Source organism: Ursus maritimus, unplaced genomic scaffold (genome assembly GCF_017311325.1).
Source record: "Ursus maritimus isolate PB19 unplaced genomic scaffold, ASM1731132v1 scaffold_24, whole genome shotgun sequence".
Classification (NCBI taxonomy): domain Eukaryota; kingdom Metazoa; phylum Chordata; class Mammalia; order Carnivora; family Ursidae; genus Ursus; species Ursus maritimus.
Genome location: NW_024424897.1, coordinates 15,734,659 through 15,759,481, shown reverse-complemented (window position 1 = coordinate 15,759,481; position 24,823 = coordinate 15,734,659). Strand labels below are relative to the sequence as shown.

At 51.3% G+C, this 24,823-nt stretch overlaps 1 protein-coding gene across 3 annotated transcripts in view; it reads left to right on the top strand.

Annotated features, from left to right (window-relative positions):
• TLK2 (tousled like kinase 2) overlaps window positions 1–9,654 on the top strand; it is a 105,798-nt gene extending 96,144 nt beyond the window's left edge. For all 3 annotated transcript variants that reach the window (XM_040640431.1, XM_008693583.2, XM_008693585.2), the window contains 4 exons: window positions 108–246; window positions 4,509–4,620; window positions 6,421–6,528; window positions 8,554–9,654. In XM_040640431.1, coding sequence (XP_040496365.1) covers window positions 108–246; window positions 4,509–4,620; window positions 6,421–6,528; window positions 8,554–8,727 — 533 coding nt within the window. In that variant the 3' untranslated portion in view covers window positions 8,728–9,654. The remainder of the gene's footprint in view (window positions 1–107; window positions 247–4,508; window positions 4,621–6,420; window positions 6,529–8,553) is intronic.
• The last annotated feature ends 15,169 nt before the right edge of the window (window positions 9,655–24,823 follow it).

The window sequence follows — 24,823 nt, the reverse complement described above, 5'->3', positions numbered from 1 at the left end:
TTACGTGCAAGAGTTCGAGTTCAATTGTCCCCTTCTTGTCTGTTATTACCTTGAACTTTTCTCTTAATTAAGTCTCTTTTTATTCACGAAGGTTTTCATCTCTTTAGGTAATATTCTTTTAGTAAATGGTACAGCATGTGGAGAGATAAAAATCACGGATTTTGGTCTTTCCAAGATTATGGATGACGATAGCTACAATTCAGTGGATGGCATGGAGCTAACGTCACAAGGTGCTGGTACTTACTGGTAGGTATCCGGGAGATCTGCCAGGATGGCTGGCGGAGATAAGGCTGTGCTATACTGAAGTGTTGGTAATTAATCATTAATGTCTACATCCTGTCTTAGGCAAAAATGCTGTAAACCAAAGTAGACTTTCCTCCCCAAATATTACTGTCTTTCCAGCAGTTTGACTTTTTTTATTTAATTAATTTTTCTTTCCTTTTTTGGATACCATTGAGAGAGGTCATGTATGGCCAGGCGTTGGAGTTGTGTCTTTCTTCCTAGGGCTCGCCCTATGGAGTAGGAAGAGAATGAGATTGCTCATGCGTATTTAAAGAATGGCCCTAAATTATTTTTGGTACAAATGCAGGTCTCTCTCTCTCTCTCTCTCTCTCTCTTTTTCTTTTTCCGAGAGAGGGAGAGAGAAGATGGGGGGAGAGAGGAAGAGAGAGAATCTTAAGCGGCTCCACACCCTGTGCGGAGTCTGACGCGGGGCTCAGTCCCACAATCCTGAGATCACGACCTGAGCCCAGATCAAGAGTCAGACGCTTAACCGACTGAGCCCCCCAGGTGCCCCATTGCAGGTCTCTTCTTATGCATTAATGGGATAAGGGATTCATCTCTGGAGTTGCCTGACGATGGGGGACTGTCGAGAACTGAGGGGTTGTGAAAGATGAGTATGTAAAAGAACCACAGCATCCCTTGAAATCTAAACAGGAGAAAAGCATCGTGGCTAGGAAATTTATCCATCTCCTCAGCCATGCTCTAAAAGATTTTGGGCCACATATCTTCCATCTGTTGTCACCCATCTCCCTGCAACCACCCTACCCCGGCTAGCTCTGTGACCTCTCCTACTTCTGCCTAGTATTCCTTTCGACAGCAAGAACCGTAAAAGATACCTACAGCCTAAGCATTTAACTTTGTGATTGTAAAGGTGTGTTAATGGAGCTTGCTTTTCACTTTTGAGGTGGTAACACAAAGCTGCATGTTGGACGTGTGATTCCAACGTGGAGAAAGCCTCCAGCAGCACCTGAGGGAGGGGTTACACATGCTGTTAAACACCGGGGTCTGTTGGTCAGATCTCTTTTTTTTTTTTTTAAAGATTTTATTTATTTATTCGACAGAGAGAGACAGCCAGCGAGAGAGGGAACACAAGCATGGGGAGTGGGAGAGGAAGAAGCAGGCTCATAGCGGAGGAGCCTGATGTGGGGCTCGATCCCATAACGCCGGGATCATGCCCTGAGCCGAAGGCAGACGCTTAACCGCTGTGCCACCCAGGCGCCCCTGTTGGTCAGATCTCTTATCTTTGAGACTGGAGGGCCCTGGGCTTTAGCAGAATAGTGACTGCCTGGGAATGAGGGTGTTGATTGGAAGCAGACAGAGAAGGGGGAATTCGTTCACAACCCACGAGAAGAGCTCTATTCTCATCAATCTGATCAGATGTAAGTTATGTATATTAGAGAAACCATCAAATCCTGGGAAAAACACCACGTACGCAAAATTTCTACTTTTCATTGCTCCTTATTTTTTAGAAGGTACCTATAGTGAAAATCAGTCCCTAAATTAAAACTTTGAGATTCTAGGTTTAAAATAGAAGCTACATTTACAGTGTTTATTTACTATGGTGGTTATTGTGGGTTAGTGTTCCTGTCACTAAATGATACAAAAATATCTGTTGTTGAAAATTCTGGAAACAGGTCTATACCTCTGCTGTATAAATTCACTAGAACTTAGATTTTAGCTTTTTGTTTGGTAGCTTGTTCTTTTAAAAAGTGAAGCCTTTTAACATTTAAATTAGTTCTCTTGTTGCTACCTATTGCTATATTTGCTGAGCTATTAAAAATTTAGTGGTTGCAATTTAAACAAAAATTATGTTTGGAATTTGCTTCAAAGTAATTTGTTGGGGGAGGGGGGAAGAGGTATCCGAACAAAGATTGGCCCCATGTTAATATTTATTGAAACTGGGTGATGGTTACTTGGGGGTTCATTTTACTGTTCTTTCTACTTCAGATTATATTTGAAGATTGGTTTCATAATAAAAGGTGAGGTAGAGAGGGAGGCTACTGAGAAAAGTTAATTAATTCCGTGGGTTCCTGTGAAGTTTACAAAGTCTCCATGTTGGTAGAAGCATTGTCATAATCACCCTCCTCCTATGTCATCCTCTTGTGATGTCCTCAGAGATACAAACAGGACGGGAAGACACGACAAATTCTAGGTGACTGTTTGCAGTATTTTTGGCTGTTGCAGTATTTGTAGAATTCTTCTCCATTGAATACTACTTTTATTTTAAGATTTTAAGTAATCTCTACACCCAACATGGGGATCGAATGCACACCCCTGAGATCAAGAGTCGTGTGCTTTGCAACGCCTGGGTGGCTCAGTTGGTTAAGTGGCTGACTCTTGATCTCAGCTCAGGTCTTGATCTCAGGGTTGTGAGTTCAAGCCCCGCATCAGGCTCCACACCCGAGTGGAGCCTCCTTTAAAAAAAAAAAAAAAAGAAGTCGCGTGCTCCACTGACTGAGCCAGTCAGGCACCCTGAATACTACTAAATAAATGACCTGTAGACTAGACCTTGAGAATCTTCTCTATGACGATTTTTATCGTGACAGGATATGCAACTTGGTTTTTAAACACAATTTAGCGCAGTGTCAAAGAACTGTCTTCTCTCTCCTGAAGTCCTTGATAGGGAATTAGAGTGCTTATTATTTTCAGTATTATTTGAGTGAAGAACTAGTTTATTTCTCCATTTACACATGGGCAACTGAGACCTAGAAAGTGATTTTCCAGATTTGTACTATCCAGTGGCAATGTCTTTTTTTTTTAATTCAGGTTTTTTGTACTCTGAATATTTATTCAGCATTGGATAAATTCAACAACTTCTGTCTTTCTCTGCCACCGCCACAAGAGAGTTATAAATACATTAAAATGATCATTTTGGAATCAGATTTCTATTTTTTATTTATCCAAGATCATATTTAGAATGTGTATGTTGAAGAATCAAGAACCATGAAAAGTCGGGTTCAGGAAGGTTTTAGTGGCATTTGGGAGAGCTGTTCTTTTTATTCTTTTTCCTGTGTTTTTGTTTCTTTGCTTTTTTTCCCTCTTCATAAGTTCAGTGTATGTTTTGGCTAACAGTTTTCATTGTGAAATAATATTGTAAGTCAGTGGTCTTAATCATCCCAAAAAGTCTGTTAAAAATAATAAATAAGAAACAAGAACGTGAGACTAAACTTCTTTTAAAAAAGAAAAAAGTCCATCATCAAATATTTTCTGCCTCTCAACTCTTGTGGCCCCCTTCAAGTTGTAAGTTTAAATTTTTATACCAGAAGCACAGCAGGGTCTAAAATAAAGAATTTTTCACAGAATTGCTTTTACCAGCATGAAATTTGCAGAAATCGATCTGTTATCTTCAGAATGCTGCCTTCCAGCTGCGCCATGGCTAAGGCCCCAGGCAGTGAGTGGCAGCATATTTGTCTGGTTTCCTAAATGCCAAGAGGCGCTTACCTTCCACACCATACAATTTGGTGTGGTTGGCTGCCCAGCTAGTCTTTTTCAGAGGCCAGGGGTGGGTGGGGAGGGAAGGAATTCAGATGAGGATTGAATTGTGCTAACTACTAGTTTGTTGGGCTTTTTCTCCCCTACTTGTTAGACTTCCAGTAAGCCCCTGGTCACTCTTCAAGTGGGAGATGTAAAATACCTTTGATAATTTGGACTGTAATATCACCATTTATTATAGGTTGTAGTTACTCCCAGTCCAGATTTTGCAAGCAGGCTACTTTAAGAAGGCAGACAGCCTGTCCCCTCAGAGATTCATATGGGGTCCTGAATTCATTTGACTTTACAGATAGTTATTCTAGAGACAGTCGTCTTTCTTAGCCAGTGCGAAAGCAAACCCGCGCCACTTTGGGTTGCATTTTGATGTTTGTTGCTGCAGCTCTCGTAAAAGGGAGTGAACCTCTTTTGTGTTGTCTCTCCTTTTTGGAAATTGTTGAGTGACACTTGTATTAGGGCACAACCCTGGGAAAGGATGCTGGGCTGGGGGAATATTTGCCTCTCTCTCAGTGAGTCGAGAAGTGTATTTTAAGGCTTTTAGGACATGACTGCCTCCTTAAGTTAGAGTGTCTTCTCACGGACTTTCCCCGGCTAGGCCCAAGTTGCATTTTTGGCAAAATTTCAGTTAAAGTTCAGATATTTTTATTTCTTACAAGGTCTTCTACTTTGCCTTTTTGTACATGTCCTTAATTTATACAATCATTTTTCTAAGAATTTTTATTTTCCTTTTGTCCCAGGTATTTACCACCAGAGTGTTTTGTGGTTGGGAAAGAGCCACCAAAGATCTCAAATAAAGTTGACGTCTGGTCAGTGGGTGTGATCTTCTACCAGTGTCTTTATGGAAGGAAGGTAAGGAAGAAGGTCAGATGTGGTGGCTTGATGTCTGTCTTGGGCCGCATGTATAGACTGGCATGGTGTCAGTTATTTTGGAATTAATCATTTGGTTATACAGAATAGAATCCTGAAAGTTGTGGTTTGAAGAAAATACAGACAGTAATAAAAGCTTTATGCATAAGCAGAACTTTTCAACCCTAGAGTACTTAATGAATTCCACTGGGCTATTGAAAACATGCATTTTTGTTGTTTTCAATTAGATCCAGGATATGTTTTGTTTCTGATAATATATACAAGGAATTATGTGAAATAGTTTATTTAAAGTATACAGTCGTCCCAGGAGCCATTCTTTAAGGTCCCAAGAACTGAAACTTGAAATAGCTATAGGGCTCTTTATTCCCAGCCACCCCATTAGTTAAAGCTGTTATTAATAAAAGCATGCTTTCTATTTTCTGTTTTCTGTACACCCCTGGGGAGGTGTGGTGTTACGACATATTCATTGTTACCTCTGGATCAAGGTGCTAGATCATTTGGACGCATAATAACCTAGGTAGTAGACTATACCTAATGAATTTTCACATTTGTGTTTTCCTTATGAGCCTTATTAATAAACATACATACTAGGATCCAGTGCGTATATGCTTATATTTTTGCTGTCAGTGTCTTACAAATAACTGAAGTTTGTCAGTGGTCCCGACAGTGTAGGTTGTGGGTATAAGTCCATTTGGGAGTTCTGCAACTCCCCTGGACTCTCAGTATTTTTATTACAATCCCCAGACCAAGCTCTTTGTTCAGATTTCACCTTCTTCTTTAACTTCTCCTTGGTCTTTGTTTCTTTATCTTACCTCTCTAATATGGGGAAACTATTCAGAACCAGCCTGTATGGGTTAATTATTATTATTTTTAGGTAATCTCTACACCCAACATGGGGCTTGAACCCACAACCCTGAAATCAAGAGTTACGTGCTCTACTGACTGAGCCAGGCAGGCGCCCCCAGAGGAGTTAATTATTGTTTATACTCTCTGATAATGTGGAAGTGCTGCTGATAGTGTTGGTAGAGCTTATGTACAAGTGCTGTAGAGATGACACTAGACTTGAACTTATATTTTAAGAATTTATTAGAAAATTGGGGTTCCTGGGTGGTGCAGTCGGTTAAGCGTCTGACTCTTGATTTTGGCTCAGGTCATGATATCAGGGTCATGAGGTGGAGCCCCCCCCCCCCCCCCTCCCCTCTGCGCTGCCCCCCCCCACCATGTGCTCTTATGCGTGCACATGCTTGCTCTCAGATAAATAAAATCTTGGGGGGGGGGGCGAGAAAAGAAAAGAAAATGGCACGTTGGGGCACAGATGAAGCCCTTAAATAGCCCCAGCTCTCCCCCCGCCCCCACCTTGTACTTACTCCTTCTCTTTTATTTCCTTTTCCATCTCTCTTTACCTGTGTCTTGGGTCTGCTGGTGGTGCATGTATGTATTACTAAGCCTACAGGTATCAGAGTAGAAGAAGTTGCTGGTTCCTGCTGGAATGTTATTTTTCTTGGCTGTAAGCAAAGCTGAACAGAGGTGTTGTGATATGGCAGATGCTGCTTCCAGTCCCAGCTCTGCCTTAACCTTGATGGTGCCCTGTGAGCATGTTACTTAAGTTCTGAGCCTTTCCACCCCTCACCTATAAAAAGAGAGAGGAGACCATCTCCAAAGTTCTTTCTAGCAATTCTCACTGAGGCATGTCTTCTTTCCCTTCCCTATGGTTTTGAATTGTGTTCTCTTTAATTTTAACCAGAGGCCCACCTTTGTTTGTTTCGTTTTTTTGTATGATAGCCTTTTGGCCACAACCAGTCCCAGCAAGACATTTTACAAGAAAATACTATTCTTAAAGCTACTGAAGTGCAGTTCCCGCCAAAGCCAGTAGTAACACCAGAAGCAAAGGTAAGTTGTGACCCGTTGGCCAGCAGGAAATGACTGCTTTGCTTTCTGTATTATTTCTCTGGGTAATAGTGGATGGATTATCAGTATAAAAGGAACCATTCAAAACCTCCTCCTCCTACCTTCGGAATGTGTACTTCTCCAGCCCCCACCCTGTTCTCCCGCTCTCCTCCTACAACAGGTACTCAGGGTGCCTGGTGAGTACTAGGCACTGTCCAGGTCGTAGAGAGGGAATGGCGAGTGTGTAGCAATGGACTACAGACAATAACTGTAGTTATTGTGATATTGTCAATAACTGTGAGACCGACAATAACTAGCAACAGATTCATCTCAGATGGTGAAAAATAAATTCAAGTAAGAAGACGGAGGGGCGGGAACTCCTTTTTTGATGGCCTGGTCAGGGACAGCCTCAGTGATGGAGGGACCTGTTGAGCAGTCTTGAATGGTGTGAAGGTGGGAGCCGTGTGTAGATTTGGGAGAAGAATCTTCTACGCAGAGGAGTGCGTGAAGCTGAGCTGTTAAGTGTAAGCTTAGGAGATCCGCGGAGCAGGCGGGGCAGAGGGGAGGGTGGTCAGTAGGAGAGGCAGCAGGACAGCTGGGGAACTGAGATGGGAGACGCTCAGGGCAGCTGTGTGATCTGATTGCTGTTTCAAAAGCGTGCCCTGGCGGCTGTGTAGAGAGAAAATGCAAGGTGGAATTACTTGACCAGTAACTATCCTAGCCAACCCGAGGTAACCCATTTAACTCCTGTTTCACATCTCACTAAGAAAGGTTCGTTTTTAAAGGCCAAGGATTATTAAGTGTATTTCTGTGAATTTATTCTTCTCTTCCAAATACTTGAATCAGGCAGCTACCTATAGGTGTTTTTGATTTTGGAAAACCAGGATTGTTGCTATACTTTTGTTTATTAATTAAACACGGAAAAAAGAAAATCATTATATCTCATGTTTTAGGTGTGTGTGGTTTTTTTTTTAATAGACTTTGTTAGACTATATTTTTTAGAGCAGTTTTAGACTCAGCAATACTGAGCAGAAAGTAAAGAGTTTCCAGGTATTCCCTGTGTCTACACAGGCACAGCCTTCCCCGCAGTCAGCATCCTGCACCAGAGTGGGACGTTTGTTACAGTTGATGGACCTACATTGCGACATTGTCATCACCCGAATATAAAGTATGGCCTGAGGGTGGTAATAATGACATTCTAGATTCTTAAAAATCATTTCATTTATTTAAAATAATTACAAGACTCTGATTAAATAGAACTATCTGGTTATGAAGTAGAAGACAGATCATCTGTTTAAGGGCCTTTGTGATAAGAATTGTAGAAACTGAGCCTGTGTAGGCCTTCGTACCTAGCACAAGGAAACTTCCATGTTCGTAGTAAATTAGGATTCCGAATGAAACCCAACTCATGGTATGATTCTATGTCTGCGGTACTCTTGGGGAGACAAGCCCTGTTCAGGGTTTCCTTTACTACTGAGGTGTGTCCCTGATCATTTCGAGGAAGAATGAGATACACAGGGGAAGCATTTACCACTCTGTGACACACTGTAGTGTTAGTAAGTGTGGGTCTCCTCACCCTGCCTGTGGTGGTGGCTTGTCATCACCGTTTTCACTTCCTCAGGAAGTAGAAAGTGCACATGAGGCCATGGTTTGTACACGCAAGACTGTAAGGTACACGTGCCTGGGGAGGCCGGCCGAGGCAGAGAGAGTGGTTTTGGTGTTGGTCTTTGTGCTCTGGGGCAGGGGTATCTGGAGGTCAGGTCATGCCCCATTGCCCCTCAGGAATGGCTTGGCTGCCTCCTTCCAGGAAGTAGTCCATGGCCAGAGAGAGGTGCTGCTGCCCGTGCGTCTCCTTGCCTGGTCCTGTCGGGGTGTGCCGGTGATTTCCGGAAAGGGCCCTGAGCCCCTGCTCTGTAGAAGACGTTTGCTCCGGGCCTGGACCCTGGCAGCCACTACAGAGCCTCAGGGTTCCCTCTGGGAGCGCCACGATTATCTGCCTCAAGCTTCTTCAAGAACCTTTCCTTTCAGGCGTTTATTCGACGATGCTTAGCCTACCGAAAGGAGGACCGCATCGATGTCCAGCAGCTGGCCTGTGACCCCTACCTGCTGCCTCACATCCGAAAGTCAGTCTCCACGAGTAGCCCTGCTGGAGCTGCTATCGCGTCGACCTCGGGGGCGTCCAATAACAGTTCTTCGAATTGAGACCCACTCCTAGGCCGCGAACTGTTCAGCACACACAGAGTGGACAAATGGCATTCAGCAGCGGGTTGGGGACATAGCGAATCCGAATGGATCTCATGAAACCTGTACCAGGTGCTTTTATTTTCTTGCTTTTTTCCCATCCATAGAGCATGACAGCATCGATTCTCATTGAGGAGAAACCTTGGGCAGCTCTGGCCAGGCCTCGTAGGAAAAGGCCCCGCCCGAGGTTCCGGCGTCAACGGCCACTGCGTGTGGCTGCTCTGAGTGAGGAAAAAATTAAAAAGAAAAACTGGTTCCATGTACTGTGAACTTGAAAACATGCAGACTCAGGGGGGTCCCTGATGCAGTGCTTCAGATGAAGAATGTGGACTTGAAAATACAGACTGGGCTAGTCCAGTGTCTATATTTAAACTTGTTCTTTTCTTTTAATAAAGTTTAGGTAACATCTCCTGAAAAGCTTGTAGCACAAAGGCTCAGCTGGGGATGGTGTTTGACTTCGGAGGAAAAAAGTTGCTATTGCCCGTTAAAGGCACTAGAGTTAGTGTTTTATCCCTAAATAATTTCAATTTTTAAAAACATGCAGCTTCCCTCCCCCCCCCTTTTTTTATTTTTGGAAGAATACATTTGGTCATAAAGTGAAACCCGTATTAGCAAGTACGTGGCAATGTTCATTCCAGTCAGATGCAGCTTTCTCCTCCGTCTGGTCTCCTGTTTGCAATCGCTTCCCTCAACTCAGCAGGGAAAGCGTCAAGTGGGAGGACTGAGGTGTGTGGGGCTTTGCCGTCGGACAAAGAACGAGGTTAGAAGCCCGCAGCTTGGAGTCTCTAGGTTTTCAACTCTTCCTTCACAATTTGAACACTTGACGGTTGTCCCTTTTAATTTATTTGAAGTGCTATTTTTTTAAATAAAGGTTCATCTGTCCATGCAGTCCTCTTGGATTCTCTGAATGTAGTAACTATCAAAAACTCTTCCAGAGGTAGGCAGAAAATGGGCCGGGGAGCCAAATGAGGACGCGGGAGGTCCTCCCCACGGTCTCTGTGCTTGCTGACTGGTGTACCTTTCTTGTTAACCACGATATTAAAACTTGATCAGCTCATAAGCTTTCCTCTGTTAGATCTTTTGGCAGGAAACGACCTCCAGCCCTCTCAGTTTTGTGGGTGTGTGCTGGTGTGTGCGTCTGTGTGTGCGTGTGCACACAGGCTTTGTCTGACTCACTTCAGTAGATCAAGTGGAGTTAAAAAAGAATTGCAGGGAGATAGGTATTTTGAATATGAACATTCTTTTGGAACTTTTTTTTTTTTTTTAAACATTTGGTTATTTCTGAGATGTGTGATCAACTGAACATGGAGCTGAAATGGGAGATGCGTGGCCCCACCGTGCCCTTCAAACAGCAGAGCGCTCGACAGTAGAGGGGAGGAGGCCAGAGCCTGAGCATGTGGTAGCCAGCTTGGAATGTTACTGACATATGTGGCAAGAGGGCTCAGCCAGAAATATTTAAAGATGCAGCATTCAGGCGTGCGAGCTCCCTGGGCAGGGGGAAGGAAGTCAGGAAGGGTAGAGAGCTCTCACATGACTCTAGTCTTTCTCTCACGCGTGAGAAATGTCACTGGTGATGCTTTTGCTGGCACCTGTGTTGGTTTTGTGGCCCTGCCCTGCCCCACAGCCCTCAGTGCCAGGTGCTCTTAGGGGAAGATGGAGTGATCCCAGATGGAGAGACAGTGTCGGGTAGGTACTGTCTTGCGGAACTCTGAATGGGAGGAAGTCAGCCCTGGAGCCCTCGGAGCCCCCAGCTTTCCAAGTTACCACAGATACATTTTTTTTCCAGATTTCCATTTTATCGCAAGTGTTAATACACGTGCGTGGTACCTTTTTAACCGTGACTTTCAAGCTGTTAAGCAGAGAGTCCCTCAGGGTCTCACAGGCTGAGCGCCCTGGAGGGATGGTGTGTGCACACGTGAAGAGATGGAGGCGTCGAGACTGACTCGGAGTATTAAGTCCTGTTCCTTGTGTTCTCTTATTCAGTGATCTTGCGAGACCTTTTTTTTTTTTTCCCCAAACTTTTCTTTTTTTAAGGTTGAAAGAATGCTGCATCTTTAAGCCTTCCCTCTAACTTCCTGCCTCCTCCTCCCCACGGGCTTGTAAGTGGAGCCGCAGGACTTTGTTGATCTACCTTTTCTGCCCTCATCCTGAAGAAGGTATGCCCTCTCTCCTCGCTTCCCTTGGGTCTAGGGCCTGGTTGGAGCTGACTGGGCTTGCTTGGGTTTGGGCAAGGCCTCTTTCCCTACATGGACTAGCCTCAGAGAACATGCAGAATGCTGACCTCTTCTAGATTTTTAAGTAGCCAATGAAATCACTAAGTGGGGTTCTTCCATGACATATTTTGTTAATATGGGTTTCACTTTTTCCAAGGACAATCCCTTATTGCCACAATTGATTTACTTTACACTATGACAAAAAATGTGTATTAATTTGTAATTAAACCCAGCCAGACTGTTTTCGACTTTCCCAACTTGGGGTGGGGGGCAGGATATTAAAATAAGTTTTAAGAAGTGAATCTCCCAGCCTCTTGATTTTACTCTAGTTCTTCAGCTTCAAACGGGGCTCTGAGCATCTAGGGGCGGGTACGTAGGGAAATCCTACAGCTGACTGCGTCCCGGTGGACGTTGAAGGCATGTTGGCAGCGTGTTGATTTTGTACCTCCGATGTGCCAATAACTAATGCTTGTGGGTGGGAAGACTGCAGGGAGCAGGATAGGGAAGGCCCAACCGTCAGCTCACGATCCAGGGGTGAAAGCTCTGGGCCCCAGGAAGGGAAGGAATACAGGTCTTTGATGAGCAGGAATTGGGCTCTGCCTTCTACATCCGACGATGGGCAGCTTTACGTGGAGACTTGCTCTTGAGAGCCGTGTGCACCCCACTTCTGTGGCTGACCCGGGCACACCTGCTCCCTGCCTTAGAGGGTTTGCCGCCCTCCTTCCTCTAGCGCTGTGTGGACAGGTTTGCCTTCAGCTGAGAAGATGAGCAAGCAAGGAGCTCCTGTGTTTCTTAACTTAGAAAATAATTCTCTTTAAACATAGTCATCTCCCAGAATCCTAGAGCTAGAAGTAAGCTCCTCGCTTGACCCACCTTGGTGAGTTTTGCTTTCTGAGAATCTCTGCCCCTCCCCCGTCCCACTTACTCATCATTCTACATGCCCAAGCTCGCTCTATCTGTAATTGAAATCAGCCCCAGGGTAAGTGGGGGAGAGACGTGGTGCACACACTAGTTGAGGTATGGGGAGTCTCTGCTTCCTAAAATTAGCTGTTCTGTTGTCATTTCTTAAGGCAGAATCACCTGGAAGTTAAGAGCCTGGGCTTTAGAAGTAGGTCTGGCTCAGAATCTACTTCTGCAAGCTTCAGGGATCGCTCCTTGCATGGTTGTAAGGAGTGGAAATAGTAGGTATAATAAAGTGCCTGGCACATGAGAGAGGAATCAAAACGTGTGCTTCACAGAAAGATCACAAGATCCAGTAAATAGGATTGCTGGGCCTGAACCCCCCAAGTTTGCTGGTGGAGATTCAGAGCCCTTCTACTTGCCAGGTGGTCAGGAGATCCTTTGGCCCCGGGGAAGTGATGCAGACCTCACAGGAGCCTTCCCCTTTGGCTTGAGATTCCCTATCAACCTTTGTCCTATGAGGTCAGCAGTCTCCTCTTACCTGGATCCACGACTGCTTCTGGCTGAATCTGGGAGGAGCATCTTCTAGGCCAGTGTAGTTCCCAGGCCAGCGGCATCAGCATCACCTGGAACTTGTTAGAAATTCACGTTCTCAGCGCCCTCTCCCCCAGTCTGTCTCCCAGGTGGCTTGAGCACTGAGGTCACAAGTCCTGCTGACCTAACTATCAGGGTGGGGCAGGTGGAGAGGGTGGCGGTCAGGTCTTGTCTAAAACTCACCCAGCTGGAAACAGAGACAACTTGGTTTTGTTTTCTGTGTTAGGGATAAAAATCTGTCTTAAGCTCTGGGCTGTCTTAGGACCAGTGTCACGCGTACGCTCCTTTATGGGGAACCTCGGGAGTGCCCGTACAACACACATCCCTTATACGGGAGCCTTGGGATCTACCAGTACGTTCAAGAATCATTCACTCCTTTGGGCAAAGCTTTTCACCCTTGGCCTTCTTTAAAATACATATCAACTCACCGGTACCTTATTGTGAATTAACTTAGCACGTTTTTCTTTTACTTGAAGGGTCCACAGCTGCAGGAGGGAGCTGCGACCTGGGTCGGACCTGGGTGGGCTTGTGAATACAGCCTGGCACCCTGAATCAGGGGTGAGGAGAGCCTGGGACTGCAGCTCTTTGGAAGGGGTGAGGGTGGAGAGAGCGGAGAGGTTGCAGGGAGAAGAGGGTTAAGGAGGGAGTGGTGAGGGACTCTGGCTGCTGTGGAGCTCTGCGGGTGGGTTGGGGGAACCTGCCAGAGGCTGGGACCTGGTGGGGGTAGGGAATACAAGAGCCCTATTGTGCTGGGGTTGCTCGGCAGGGGCCCGAGACAGGCTGGAGTCAGCAAAGGGGTGTGTGTGTGTGTGTGTGTGGCACTGGGCAGGAGACCCCCATGGTGTGAAGGGGTCAGAGAGCGACTGGCTGGCTGGCTGGTCTAGAGGGAAGTGCCTAGCCAGAGAACTGGGGTAACCTCAGCCCTCAGTAGCCTCCGGGCACCTGCCACTGTGGGGCACGGGGCGCAGTATCAGCAACGGGAAGGGGCTCTAGAGCTGGTGCTTCGGAGGGAAGTTTCAGCTTCGTTGCTTCACAGCCTCAGTGTAGACAAGGTAGGGGAATCTCACTGATTTTACAGATGAGGAAACTGAGTCCCAGAGAGATTTGGTAACTGGTAGGTGGAGCAGGATCGAATGGGGAGGGACTACGAGCTTGAAAATTTTGTGAGGTGGAGTCTCAGAGCCGTCGTTGGGCAGACTGCCGTGTGGGTGAGGTTCCCAGCTGACTCCCTCACGGCTAGCCTTAGAAGTCTGGAGACCAGCTGGAGACCCGCCTTGCCTCTGCAGTCCCGGGCCAGGGGGACTTCGGTAGGGAGGTGGGGGCACAGCTTCACTTCGATCTGACCGTGCCGTCTTTACAGATGAGGAAATGAAAGGCCCGCCCTACCCCAGCCCTCGCCAGCTCTGTCTTCCTGTCCCTCGGTGTCCTGACGGACAGGCAGGAATGGCCCCCTCTGCCTTGGCCGCCTCAAGCTGCTGTGAGGCTTGGAGGGGGTGGGAGATGTGAAGCTGTTGACAACTGAAAAAAGTAGAAGGCAGAGGGTGTTCTACATGCTGCCTCCATGTTACAGGGGCCCCTGGAGAGACGTTTGCAGGATATAGAAGGTCCCCGGTGAGGCTCTTGGCCTGCTCTAGAAGGAACCTGTTCTAGAGCCACACCTGAGCCCTTCAGCCTGGCTCCGTGCTCAGAAGGGCATGCCACTGCAAAACATGCAAAGGAGGGTCTTTCCTCACAAACTAATTTCAGGAGCCATTGGTTCTTTACATCTAGACTCAGAACGCGTTGACTGCGTGACACCCCTGCTCCTCGTCCCACAGTAACCAGACACAAGTGGGTCCAGAGCGAGGTAGCAGGAGAGCCCCTCGTGCGGACTGCGTCGGGTCCCAGCTGTGAACGTGCCGCGTGGTTAGGCGGGTGCTCGCACGCTGCGCTGCTCTGGCGGTTCCGCAAGCCTCGTGCCACTACTCGCAACACCCTGAGAGCCTTCTCTTCAGAATATGCTGGGCTAGGTGCTGTGGGAGGGGAAAGTACATCAGACTCGGCTCCTGCTTTAAGGAAGGTTATAATTAAGCTAAATGTAATAAATGAAAGCTGGGAGCTGGTAACTTCTGTAAGAGCAAGCCGGAGTCCCTGAGGAGTTGGGGAAATGAAGCTGAGATGGGCTTTGGAAGCTGGCAGAATTGAAGAGAATGAGCAGGGGTGGGGGTTTGCCAGACAGGGTCCTTCACACTTCCTGTGCTTTTCGCATAGTGCATGTTTGCCCCTCTGACACCTCTCCCCGCAGGCCCACACTCTCACACCTCCGGGCCTTTGCGGATGCTGTTCACTTGCCTTGGCCGGCTGACCGTCTTTAAGAACTCAGCTCAGGTATCCCCTGCAGCCTGCCTGTTGCTGGACTGTCACATCACTCTGTACACGTCTCCCTTACCTCGTGCCTTGTCACATGTGTGTGCTTACTTGGCACCGTGAGAACCGGCCCCTCGGTAAGCCTAGGGCCTGTCGAAAGAAAAGTAGTTTGGTCTGTTGAAGCATGGAGTCCAGGAGGGGAAGGGGTAGGGCCGCACTGGTGGTGGTGAGGACCTCAGATGTGAGACCCGAGGAGGAAGTTGGGATTGAGCAGCAGATCAGAGCTGAGCAGGGCCAGCCGGGGAGCCTGCGTAGCTGGTTCCAGGTCTTCAACAGCAATATTTAAAAAAAATAATAATTTTAAGGGGCTCCTGGGTGGCTCAGTCGGTCAAGTGTCTGACTCTTAATGTTGCCTCAGGTCATGATCTCAGAGTCCTGAGATCAAGCCCCTCGTTGGGCTTCGTGCTTCAGAATATAGAAGCTCTCTGCTTCTGCCCCCATCCCAGATCCCACACGTGTTCTCTCTCTCTCTCTCTCTCAAAAAATAAATACTAAAAAATTTTAAGTAATCTCTCCACCTAACATGGGGCTCAGACTCATGACCCCAAGATCTAGAGTTGCATGCTCTACTGACTGAGCCATCCAGGCGCCCCAAATATATATTTTTTTGTTTGATGGCAGCCCACAGTGAGGAACACTTAACATCTCAACCCAATACATATGTCACAGAATAGAATTTAGCTCATGTGCAACATACTCTGATATTTTCTGTTTAATTTCATTTTTTAAATGCTGGGCACTACCCACCCTTATTGCTGTGTCACTCGGGGCTCTGGAAGTTTGGACTACCCTCCTGGAGCCGGGGTGGGAGGGCGGGCCAGCTGGATGCAGCCGCCTGGCTTCCGTTCTGGTCAGGGGCTCGATTCCACCAGGCCCTCAGGTGGAAGGGATGGGTTCTGCATCTGCAGAGCCACCTCCCACCTGTTCTGCCTCCAGGCCAGAATCAGCGAAAACTGCAGAAGGCTGTTGGCCGGGACTGGGCCCCGTCTTGTTCTTGGAGGGTCGAATACTGAGAAAACCTCTGCCTGTCCTTCCTGAGTTGGGGAGAGGGAGTCAGGGACCAGGGAACAGCATTAGGTGACATTTTGAAGAGGGAGATGCGGAAGCCAGAGCCCTGGACCACGGTAGGCCTCACTGGCTCAGCCCCACCGTCAGTGCAAGGATAGGCTCAGAGGAACTGCAGCTTCAGGTTGGGAGAGGCCCTTGAGAGCAGACAGGAAGATGTGGCATCCTTCTCCCCCCAGCCCTGGCACCAGCCGGTTGAGGCAGCCGAGGGTTCTGGGAACTACGTCCCATCCAACTGCAACTGGTTCTTCAGTGCCAGCCCTACTGCCTTGTGGTACCTCAGGCCAACCTTGGCTCCTCTCTGGACCCCCTTGGCCAGCTTGCTCCTGACCTGCTAAAGCCTCCCAAGTCGCAACCGGAGCCAGCGAGGATCCTGGAGATACTGGATTTGTGGCCCGTGCTGCAGCCCGCAGCCTGGACTTGGCTCAGTCCCGAGCCCGCCTGCTCTGAGCTTACCACAAGGCCCCGGCGACGGCTGTGGGCCATCTATGGCAACTCCTCCACCCGGCAGTCCGCAGCTCCTGGCGAGGGAGTCTGCACAGCATGCTTTCCCTGGAGGGGTCATGAGGTGATTGTCCTCAACCCCTCAAGAAAGAAAAGGCTGGGACTTGGAGTCCCTTTACAGGAACGGTCTTGGCCAACAGGTGTTGGCCTGAAAGCAAGTGGATTCAAACTCAGTGGCCCTCCGGGGAGCAGGGTGCCCCTTCTCAGTGATCTCCAAAAAAGGAGCCAAACCTTGAACCTTGGGTCTGTCTGAATCCCAAGCCTGCCTCCTTCCTTCTCTCTTCAGCCCATCCCTTCGGAGATCTTCTGTGCTGCAGACACGCAGGTGGCCACATGGACTCAAAGGGCAGATTGCCTGAGTGGAGACCCAAGAGTTTGAGCTGTGGGAGGAGCCCAGGGAGAGGGGAGAGATGGTGGGAACAGCAGAGGTCAGCCCCTGGCTTGGAAACGTTCTGGGTGAGGAAAATCTCAGATGCCCCTTTGGGTGCACAGCCCCTTCTCTGGGTCAGGACTGACCACATCTTTCTATCCTCCTATCCTCCATTGCCGTCCAATTGCGTTCTTCTTGTGCTGTGTTCTAAGTTTTTGTTGTAGGCCTGGCCTGCTGGGGCTGTCCACAGGCTCTACCCACCCTGGGCACCCCCTGGCTGGAGAGGCTGCTGAGCTCCAGAACTAGGGAAGAAGAGACTAAAGCGAGAGGAGCCCGAAGCACAGTGAGTAATGACACCAAAACTTGCACATCCCGGGGCCCCAGGCCTCCGAAGAGAAGCGACTTGCGCAGGGACACGTGGAGAGAAACGACCGTGGGAATTCCAATGAAGCCGCAGCCCCCAGGCCTAGATTCATCCCATTGCTCCGTGCTTCGCTATTTACGGGCATGCATTTGTGAGCCGGCCCGAGTAAACGCTGAGCTGCTTCTATCGGATTGGTTCCGCTCCAGAATACCAATTTTGTATATCATTTAATATGAGATGAAAAGACAGGGAGAGAGGTTGTATTGTTCTCTCCAGCAAAGGAAAGTGCCCAATGTTGCAGTCCTGATCAGACTGACGCGTGCAGCTCTCATGGACAGTGGGGTGCTGGGCAAGTGGAGGGGCAGGCAGGCTGGGAGATAAGGAAGGGGGAGACCCTGATGTTCAAGTGGCAAAGGAAGATGGGAAGCGGGGGAGGGGATGAACATTCCTTGGGCATCTTTATCCAGGGGCTATGCCATCCCTTTATAAGTAACATTTAATTCTCAGAACGGGGTTAGAATTGTTGCCCTAAACTGGTTTTTACGAGCTCAGCAAACCCACAGTGCCTCTTGCTAACAGTGTCTGAAGGAAAGCCATTTCTCAGTATCGACTCCGCCACAGCAGCTACTAGCCTGGCAGAAACCTCCTGGACCAGGTCACAGACTTCCCCAAGTGCCCCGCACCTCGCCCGAAGCCTGGCGCATAGTAGTAAGTGGCTGTTCAGCTGAGCTTTGACAGGAATGGGGAGGAAGCCGTAGGCACAGAGGACAGTGGCCCTTCTGTGGAAGTAGATGAGGGCCTGGGTGCTAGTGAAGGGTCCCAGCCCTCTCAGGACACCCGCCACTCCCGCAGACCTGGACCCTGTCCCGTTGACAGCTGATGGTGTGCAGGATCTTTAAGCAGTGGGGGATGACTGGATTCTCCAGGGAGAGTGGCCCAGACATGGCCCAGCTCTCTGCCCTGCGAGCTCAAGATCTAAGACAGATGGTGGCCGCAGATGGGGGCCCAGACAGTCAGCAGAACACAGCGTGTAACCCTGACACGCTGGAGCAGGAAGTCTCACGCTCGGCAGAGACTAGAATAGGGCCTCAGAGACTTGGACAGACATCTGTCCCTGTGAGCGCAATGCACTTGTGCTCCGCAGCCGCTGAGTGGCCGTCTTCTCTGCCTGGAATATGGCAAAAATTGGGTCGATTCTCCCCACTAAATAAAACTCTTGGAGGGCTGTGTTGGCTCATTTTTGCTTCCCCAGCAGCTAGCCCAGGGTCGGTGGTTGTTGAACGGGTGAAAGAAGAAATGAGAGAGCACTTCCTGTGTGCTGCAGACCCTGTGTGTTGTGCAGACCGCACAGTAGTGGACTCGACCCATGTGATTCACTGGTGATGTCAGGTAGTTGGCTTCTGCCCTGCTGGTGGGAGGGAATGGTGGGGAGGGGAGATCCGATCCTGCTGCAGAACCTGGGGGGCTCCTTGGGTGCCTTGCCTGAGTTCCCTTTCAGAGGCAAGGGGGCCCCTTGGTGAGGACTGCGGCCAGCACAGCCAGAGATAAGTGAGCAGGGGGAGCCTATAAGATGACTTCGAGAAGAAGCATCCTATGATTCGGGCTCTCAGGAGGGCAAAAGAGCACTTAGTGAAGCTGGCCAGGTCTCAAACCCCTTGTAGAAAACAGGACTGTGAGAAAGGAGAGGCCAAGAGAATGATCTGGGAGCCCGCCCCAGCATGGCCAGTCACCTGCAGAGTCCTGGGATCCGGGGACATGCCACACCAAGATGTGTCCCAAAGGGCAATGAGGCCACAGTCACCAGAAGGGACTTGGCTCTGTCAGACTTGCCCAAGCCAGCTGTGCAGTGTCAGGGGCTTCCTTGGCCTGGCTGCTGACCATTTTTTAGGGCCAAATCATGGATAGTAGGAATCTTTTCCAGGGGGCTGTAGCAGATTTCACTGGGTGCTCACTGTGGGGCCCTGCAGCCTCTGAACTGACATTTGCCAAGAATCTCAGCCCAGTAAAGATAGAGCGAAAGGAGCATCTCTGGCCCCCACACCCTTATTGCAGAGATGGGGAAAAGATTTATCCAAGGCAAAAGTAGTTAAAAGGGAAGGGGAAAAAATTGAGTGTTATTTCCAAAAATAACACAGAGCTGGACAGCACAGGAAACAATAAAAGTTATTACCGTTTCATAGTGTTTTTATTTGATTGCTGGTGGTGGGAGAACGTGAATCTCCTTTGTATTTAGGGTCTCTAAATGTCTCAATTGGGCTCTGAGCCCAGAGATCTCAAGGACTTTTCTAGAGCCGCTCAGGCAATCAGAGGTAGAGCTGGGGCTAGATTCCAACGTCCTGACTCGAAACCCAGTGCTCTGCACTGCGGTGACCTGTTGCATAATAACGGAATAACTGTGGATTGTCTTCCCTTTTATGAAATTTCCATTTGGTCCTTTGCGACCGGCCAGCAGTATGGTTGGTTGCTAGTGAGAGTGAGGATGTCCGTCTGCTGGGACGTTCAGTGCACAGATTTTCCCTTGGATTCTGGATACAGCCCCAACTAGCAAAAGCACTGCACCCCTCTTGCGCCAGGGACGCTGACCCCGGGGTCACGAAATGCTACAACAAGACGTGCAAGTGTTTGCGCTCGGCACATGGCAGGGGCCCTGCCTCCCCCTCCCCCAATCTTCGCCCCGGTGGCCGAGCCCTGGGCTCCGCCCCTCTGCCCCTGGACCGGGGGAGGGGTCCCCTAGGCGTGAAGGTAGCGGATGCTCGCCCGCTGCAGACGGCCGCAGAAAGGCGGGATAGAGGGGACGCCCGCGGCCGGGGTCTGGCTGCCTGGGTCGGCCGCGCGCCGCCGCCCCACCGGGCCTCGCAGCCCTGGTCCCGCCACGCCGTGAAGTTTGCGGAAACTTTTGCAGTTGCTTCCCCGCCCGCGCCAGCCGGGGAGTTGTGACGCAGCGTCTGGGGCTCCAAGCCCGGACTGAGAAGAGAGGGAAGGCGCGGCGGGGAGAGGGAGGGCGACCGAGAGCGAGAGAAAGAGCGCACGCCGGGGTCCTAGTCGACCCCGCAGATCCTCCTCTCCGCCTCCCCTTTCTTTCCCCCTTGGCGCTCTCTCTCTCCGGCCCCGGCCCCGGCCCCGCGCTCGCCCGCGCCTCCTCCCCTTCCCCTCCCACGCTGCCCGCTTCCCTTCCCCTCTGCCCCTCAAACCCTCCTCCCGGGTTCTGCGCTCCTCCCTCCGCCCTCCCTCCACCCGGCCAGCCTCCTTCCCTCCTCCTCCCCTCTTCTCCCCGGGAGGCATCACTTCGTCCCGACCGGAGGAAGACGCGAGCCCCTCGCGGGCGGTCATCACAGCCCGGCGCCCGCGCTGCCACCGTGCGCCGTGCCCGTGCGCCCTCCGTCCCCACGTCCCCTCAGCGCCGCGCTGCGGGCATGGGGCCCCGCCGGCCGGCCCCCGCGCCCTGGCCTCGTCACCTGCTGCGCTGCGTCCTGCTCCTCGGGGCTCTGCACCTCGGCCGCCCCGGCGCCCCCGGGGACGCCGCCGCCCTCCCGGGTAAGGCGCTGCCAACTTGGCCAACTTCGGGGGCCGGGCGGGGGGGTGGGCGCTGGGGACCGAGCCGCTCTCGACTTTTCCCTCCTTTTTCTTTTTCCAGAAGCGCGTGTGCGTGTTCGTGTGTGTGCGTGCGTGCGTGTATGTGTGTGTGTGACTGGGTTTTTAAAAATCGTCTCCGCTTTTCTGGAAGCGGGGTGGGGGGAAGAGGGGAGGAGGAGCGCGCCTGGAGGTGGGGGAGGACCTGAGTGGAACCAGATGTGGCAGGCGGCGGGGGAGGGGAGCCCGGGGGTCTCGAGCCGCGTCGGTTGAAGAGGGCGGGCTCCGGGAGGACCCCCGCGCCTGTCCCCACCCGCGGACCACCCGGCGCCGGCGCTGCGCTGGGCCGGGAGACCTGCGTCCGGGGAAACCGGAGGCTCGGTGCGTCCGGGATCTCCCTCCAGGCCAGCCTCCTTGCTTTGCCCCCGGACCCGTGCGTTATTGCTGTTTTCGAATTATTCGTCTGGGCTTGTTTGCCCTTCCTGGCATCTCGGGGCTGTTTATATTTTCCACACTCGGCCTTCAAGGACAGCTTGTGGCATGTGGCAGCCGCGCTGTTTGAAGGGAGCTCTGTGGGGCAATTTCGTGCCCCCAGGATGCAGCGACAAGCTGGGCGCTGTGTGTGTGTGTGTGTGTGTGTGTGTGTGTGTGTGGTGGTGGTGGTGGTGTGTGGGTGGCTCTGACCAAACTGGCACCCCTCCAGAGTAGACAGAACTTGCGCCCCAAAAGAGCTGCTAAAGATGCAAAAATCCAGCCAAAGAAACAAAAAAAACTGAAGTTGTGCCTTCTCTTTCGGCTGCTCTTTCAGAGGGTGACAGTGACGTGTGGGGACAGACAGACCCCTCAGCAAGAAGCTGAGAGCAAAGGGGAAAGATCCACTTCCGGAGGGGGGGGTTGCAGGACTCCAAGCTGGAAGCGCCAGGGAGTGTCGTTATTACAGCCCCAGCGCTGGGCCCAGCTTCGTCTTGCTGGATGTTTAATTTGGGGACGGGGGTGAGTGAAAGGGGACAGTCAGTGCAGTGTTTCCAGTTTTGTGCAAAACCCCAACAGCCCCCTGGAGGGTCCGGGCTCTCTAGCCATGGCCGATGCTCGCTCAGTTGGCCCGCCTGGCGTGACGTAGAGGACCAAGACACGTATTTGCCCGATTGTGCGGATGGGAGTGGTGGGGTCTGGAGGGACCCATATTCTCATGTAGACCCCCTCCTCCGCCGAATTCCAGACCCACCTGGAGTTGAATGTTAGATGCAAACCAGGCAGTATCATCCTACCCACTGCAGGTCAAGGCACACGGTGGTCCCCCTGCCAGGGGCGGTCCCCCTGCCTCCCGCCCTCCTGCCTATGTCTTCTCTGTGAAGGAACTGGGAAGACAGGCAGGGCGGGAGGGCCGGAGGAGGATGGCCATTCCAAGAGCCCCGGAGCACATTTTAAAGCCAGGCCCTGGGAGAGTCATGGCTAGAGTGCTGACTCGGCCCTTTCCCCCATGGAGCTTTTGACAGAGGGAGCTGGAAATGCGTGGTGAGAGGCCCCATCTGGGAGGAGGCCTGGAGTGCCCCCTCTACCTTCTGGTCTCCCCCTCTCCTGGCCCCCCCTCGGGCTGTGTCTCAGGACTTGTAGCCCCCACAGCCTCGGAGGAGCCCCCTCCCAGCGGTATTGCATTGATCACCCCCATAAGCGTAGGTATGGGCAGGGAGGAAGCTAGGGGTGCGGCTGCTGAGTAACACGAGTGAGAAGTTGCTGCCAGTGCGCCCCGGCACATCATTGTTCCCTCTGCCCCGAGTGCTGCTCCTTGAGGCTGAATTCCTTCCTCAAGCCCCTGTACCTGATGAATTTGGTAGTATCAGTTTACTGGATCTGAACAGTTCAGGAAATGCTTGTGGGAGAGGGATTGGGCTTGGCAGGCCGGTGCTGCTGGGGCAGAACTTACCCCGGGGTTCAGGGTGTCTGCGGGTGGCTCTCTGACCACCAGCAGGGAAGCCCCGTGGGATGAGAGTAGGGGGCAGGGCGACACCCCCACGTTGGGGGCGGTGAGGCAGCAGGTTGGCCCCCCTTGGTGGTGTGTGACGGCAGCATCCATCTCTTCTCCACCTCCAAAGGGTGCCCCACAAAGAGTGGCTGGAAGACCTTTTTGTTAAGTGCAGCGTTGGGTTGTTTTTGTGGCATTCACTGTGCAAGGCTGAACCAAGGACTTGGGGAGGGTGGAAGGTACAGAAGACTGTAAGACACATCCTTAGAGAAAAAAAACTTGTGTTGGAGGCAGGAGAAACTGTGTGTTTGGGGGGGGGCAAAAGGTCACCAGGGCTCTCTGGAGGGAGGCTGGGTGGACCAGGCTTTGAGAGGCAGGGAGGGGAGCAGAGAGGGAGATCGGGAAGGTGTACTAGGCTGTCTGGGAATGATGTGGAAGCTTGCTGGGCTGGTGGGGAGGGTTCCTGAGTGGGATGGAGGAGAAGCTCAAGTGAAAAGGGAAGCTGGCCAGGTGCCTGGGAGGCCAAAACGGGAAAGCCACTTGCTGACTGGTGGTGGGAACCCTGGGGAACCTCTGGGGTTACTGAACAGGGGACTGAGGTGCAGATTGGAAAGAGGATCAGGTATCCAGGTTGAGGTGCAAAAAGACCTTGGGACATCTTCCTGTGGGGACGGGCACTGCCGTCTAGAGGACAGGGAGGGAGGCGTTCCTTTTGACAGGCAGCAGGTACTTGAGGCCACTGTCAGCCAGCCAGACAGATGGCCTGCACTTCCGGCCCAGCCCCTGGTGATTCACGGAGTTCAGAGCCTTCTTATCCCCCCATCCCCAAAACCCAGTCTTCCTTGCTCTGTCTTGTCTTCTGTGGGCTGCCAGGGCTGCCAGGGCCGGGGTGGTGGCTGAGCTGTGGTTGGTGCTGGGAGCTGCCCCCCCCCACCCCCCCGATCACCTGGACAAGGTGGGGTGCAGGCAGGGGAAGAGGAAGCCCAGGTCTTTGTCCCCTTCCGTTCACATGAGAGACATCTTGCCTTTCTGATGTTTGCGTGGTGCAGTGATCTGGGCCGATGAGATGATTTCAGAAATACCGTAAAAGTCTCAGGGGAGGATTCGTGTGGATTCACCACTGATTTAAGCCCCCTTGCCCCCCGCGGAGGGATGACGTGGTAACAGCAGTGGCCATTATCCCTGTGCGGGAAGCCGTGCCAGGTGCTCTCCGGGCAGCGGTGCTTGTATCTCACAACCTGGGAGCCCCTTCCCACCCATTTCACACACTGGCAGTCAGAAGATGCGAGACGTCAAGTCACTTGCTCAAGACCACACTGCCAACACCACCAGAGGGTGGTAAAGCAAGATTTGAACTCTTGGGTGGCTCCAGAGCCCAAACTCTTCAGTACCAGACCGCGCTGCGTCTCTGTGAGTTCAACACTGCCAGGGTATGTGTTAGGAAGGGCTGGAAAATCCTGCTTGATGGGTCTCTCTCCAGTAGCTCTAAGCCCTCTAGAACATCCTCTCCGTGTGTCCTCAAAGGAACCCTAGGAAGCGGGTAGAGTGGGCAACCCTCTGTTTATACCGTGGCTGTCAGGGTGTCGTCTCTCCCCCCAGGCCCACTGGGCCCAAGACACAGGGACCAAGCCCCGCTAGGCGTCCTTAGCGCATCTGAGGTGCCCCCTCTGAGGAGGCATCCGGCAGCAGCTGACTGAGGGGCCTGGTGGAGGAGGAGCCAGCCCCAGCTCCGCCCCCCGGCTTCCCAAAGGGCAGGGATTCCTGGGTTCATTCATTTGGTTTGATGAGCCTGCGCCACACTGACAGCCGGGATGACGGTGGTCTTTCTTCTGAGCCCACCGCCGCCTACACCTCCGGTGGGGGGTCCCTGGACTCAGAGGGCCTGGGCATTGCCGACAGGAAGTGTCCCTTCCTGTTTGGTCCTTCGTGAGATGGGAGGGGCCGCTTCCCATGACTGGATCCTATAAATCTGGGTGGGGTGGGCCGTGGCCGTGGTGACGCAGCTCTTGGATCTCACCCTGGGCACTGCAGATCCCGTTCCTCCTCAGCTAGGGGTGGTGTCCGTAAACAGCCAGGCTGGATGAAGGCCACATCGTGGCATCTCTGAC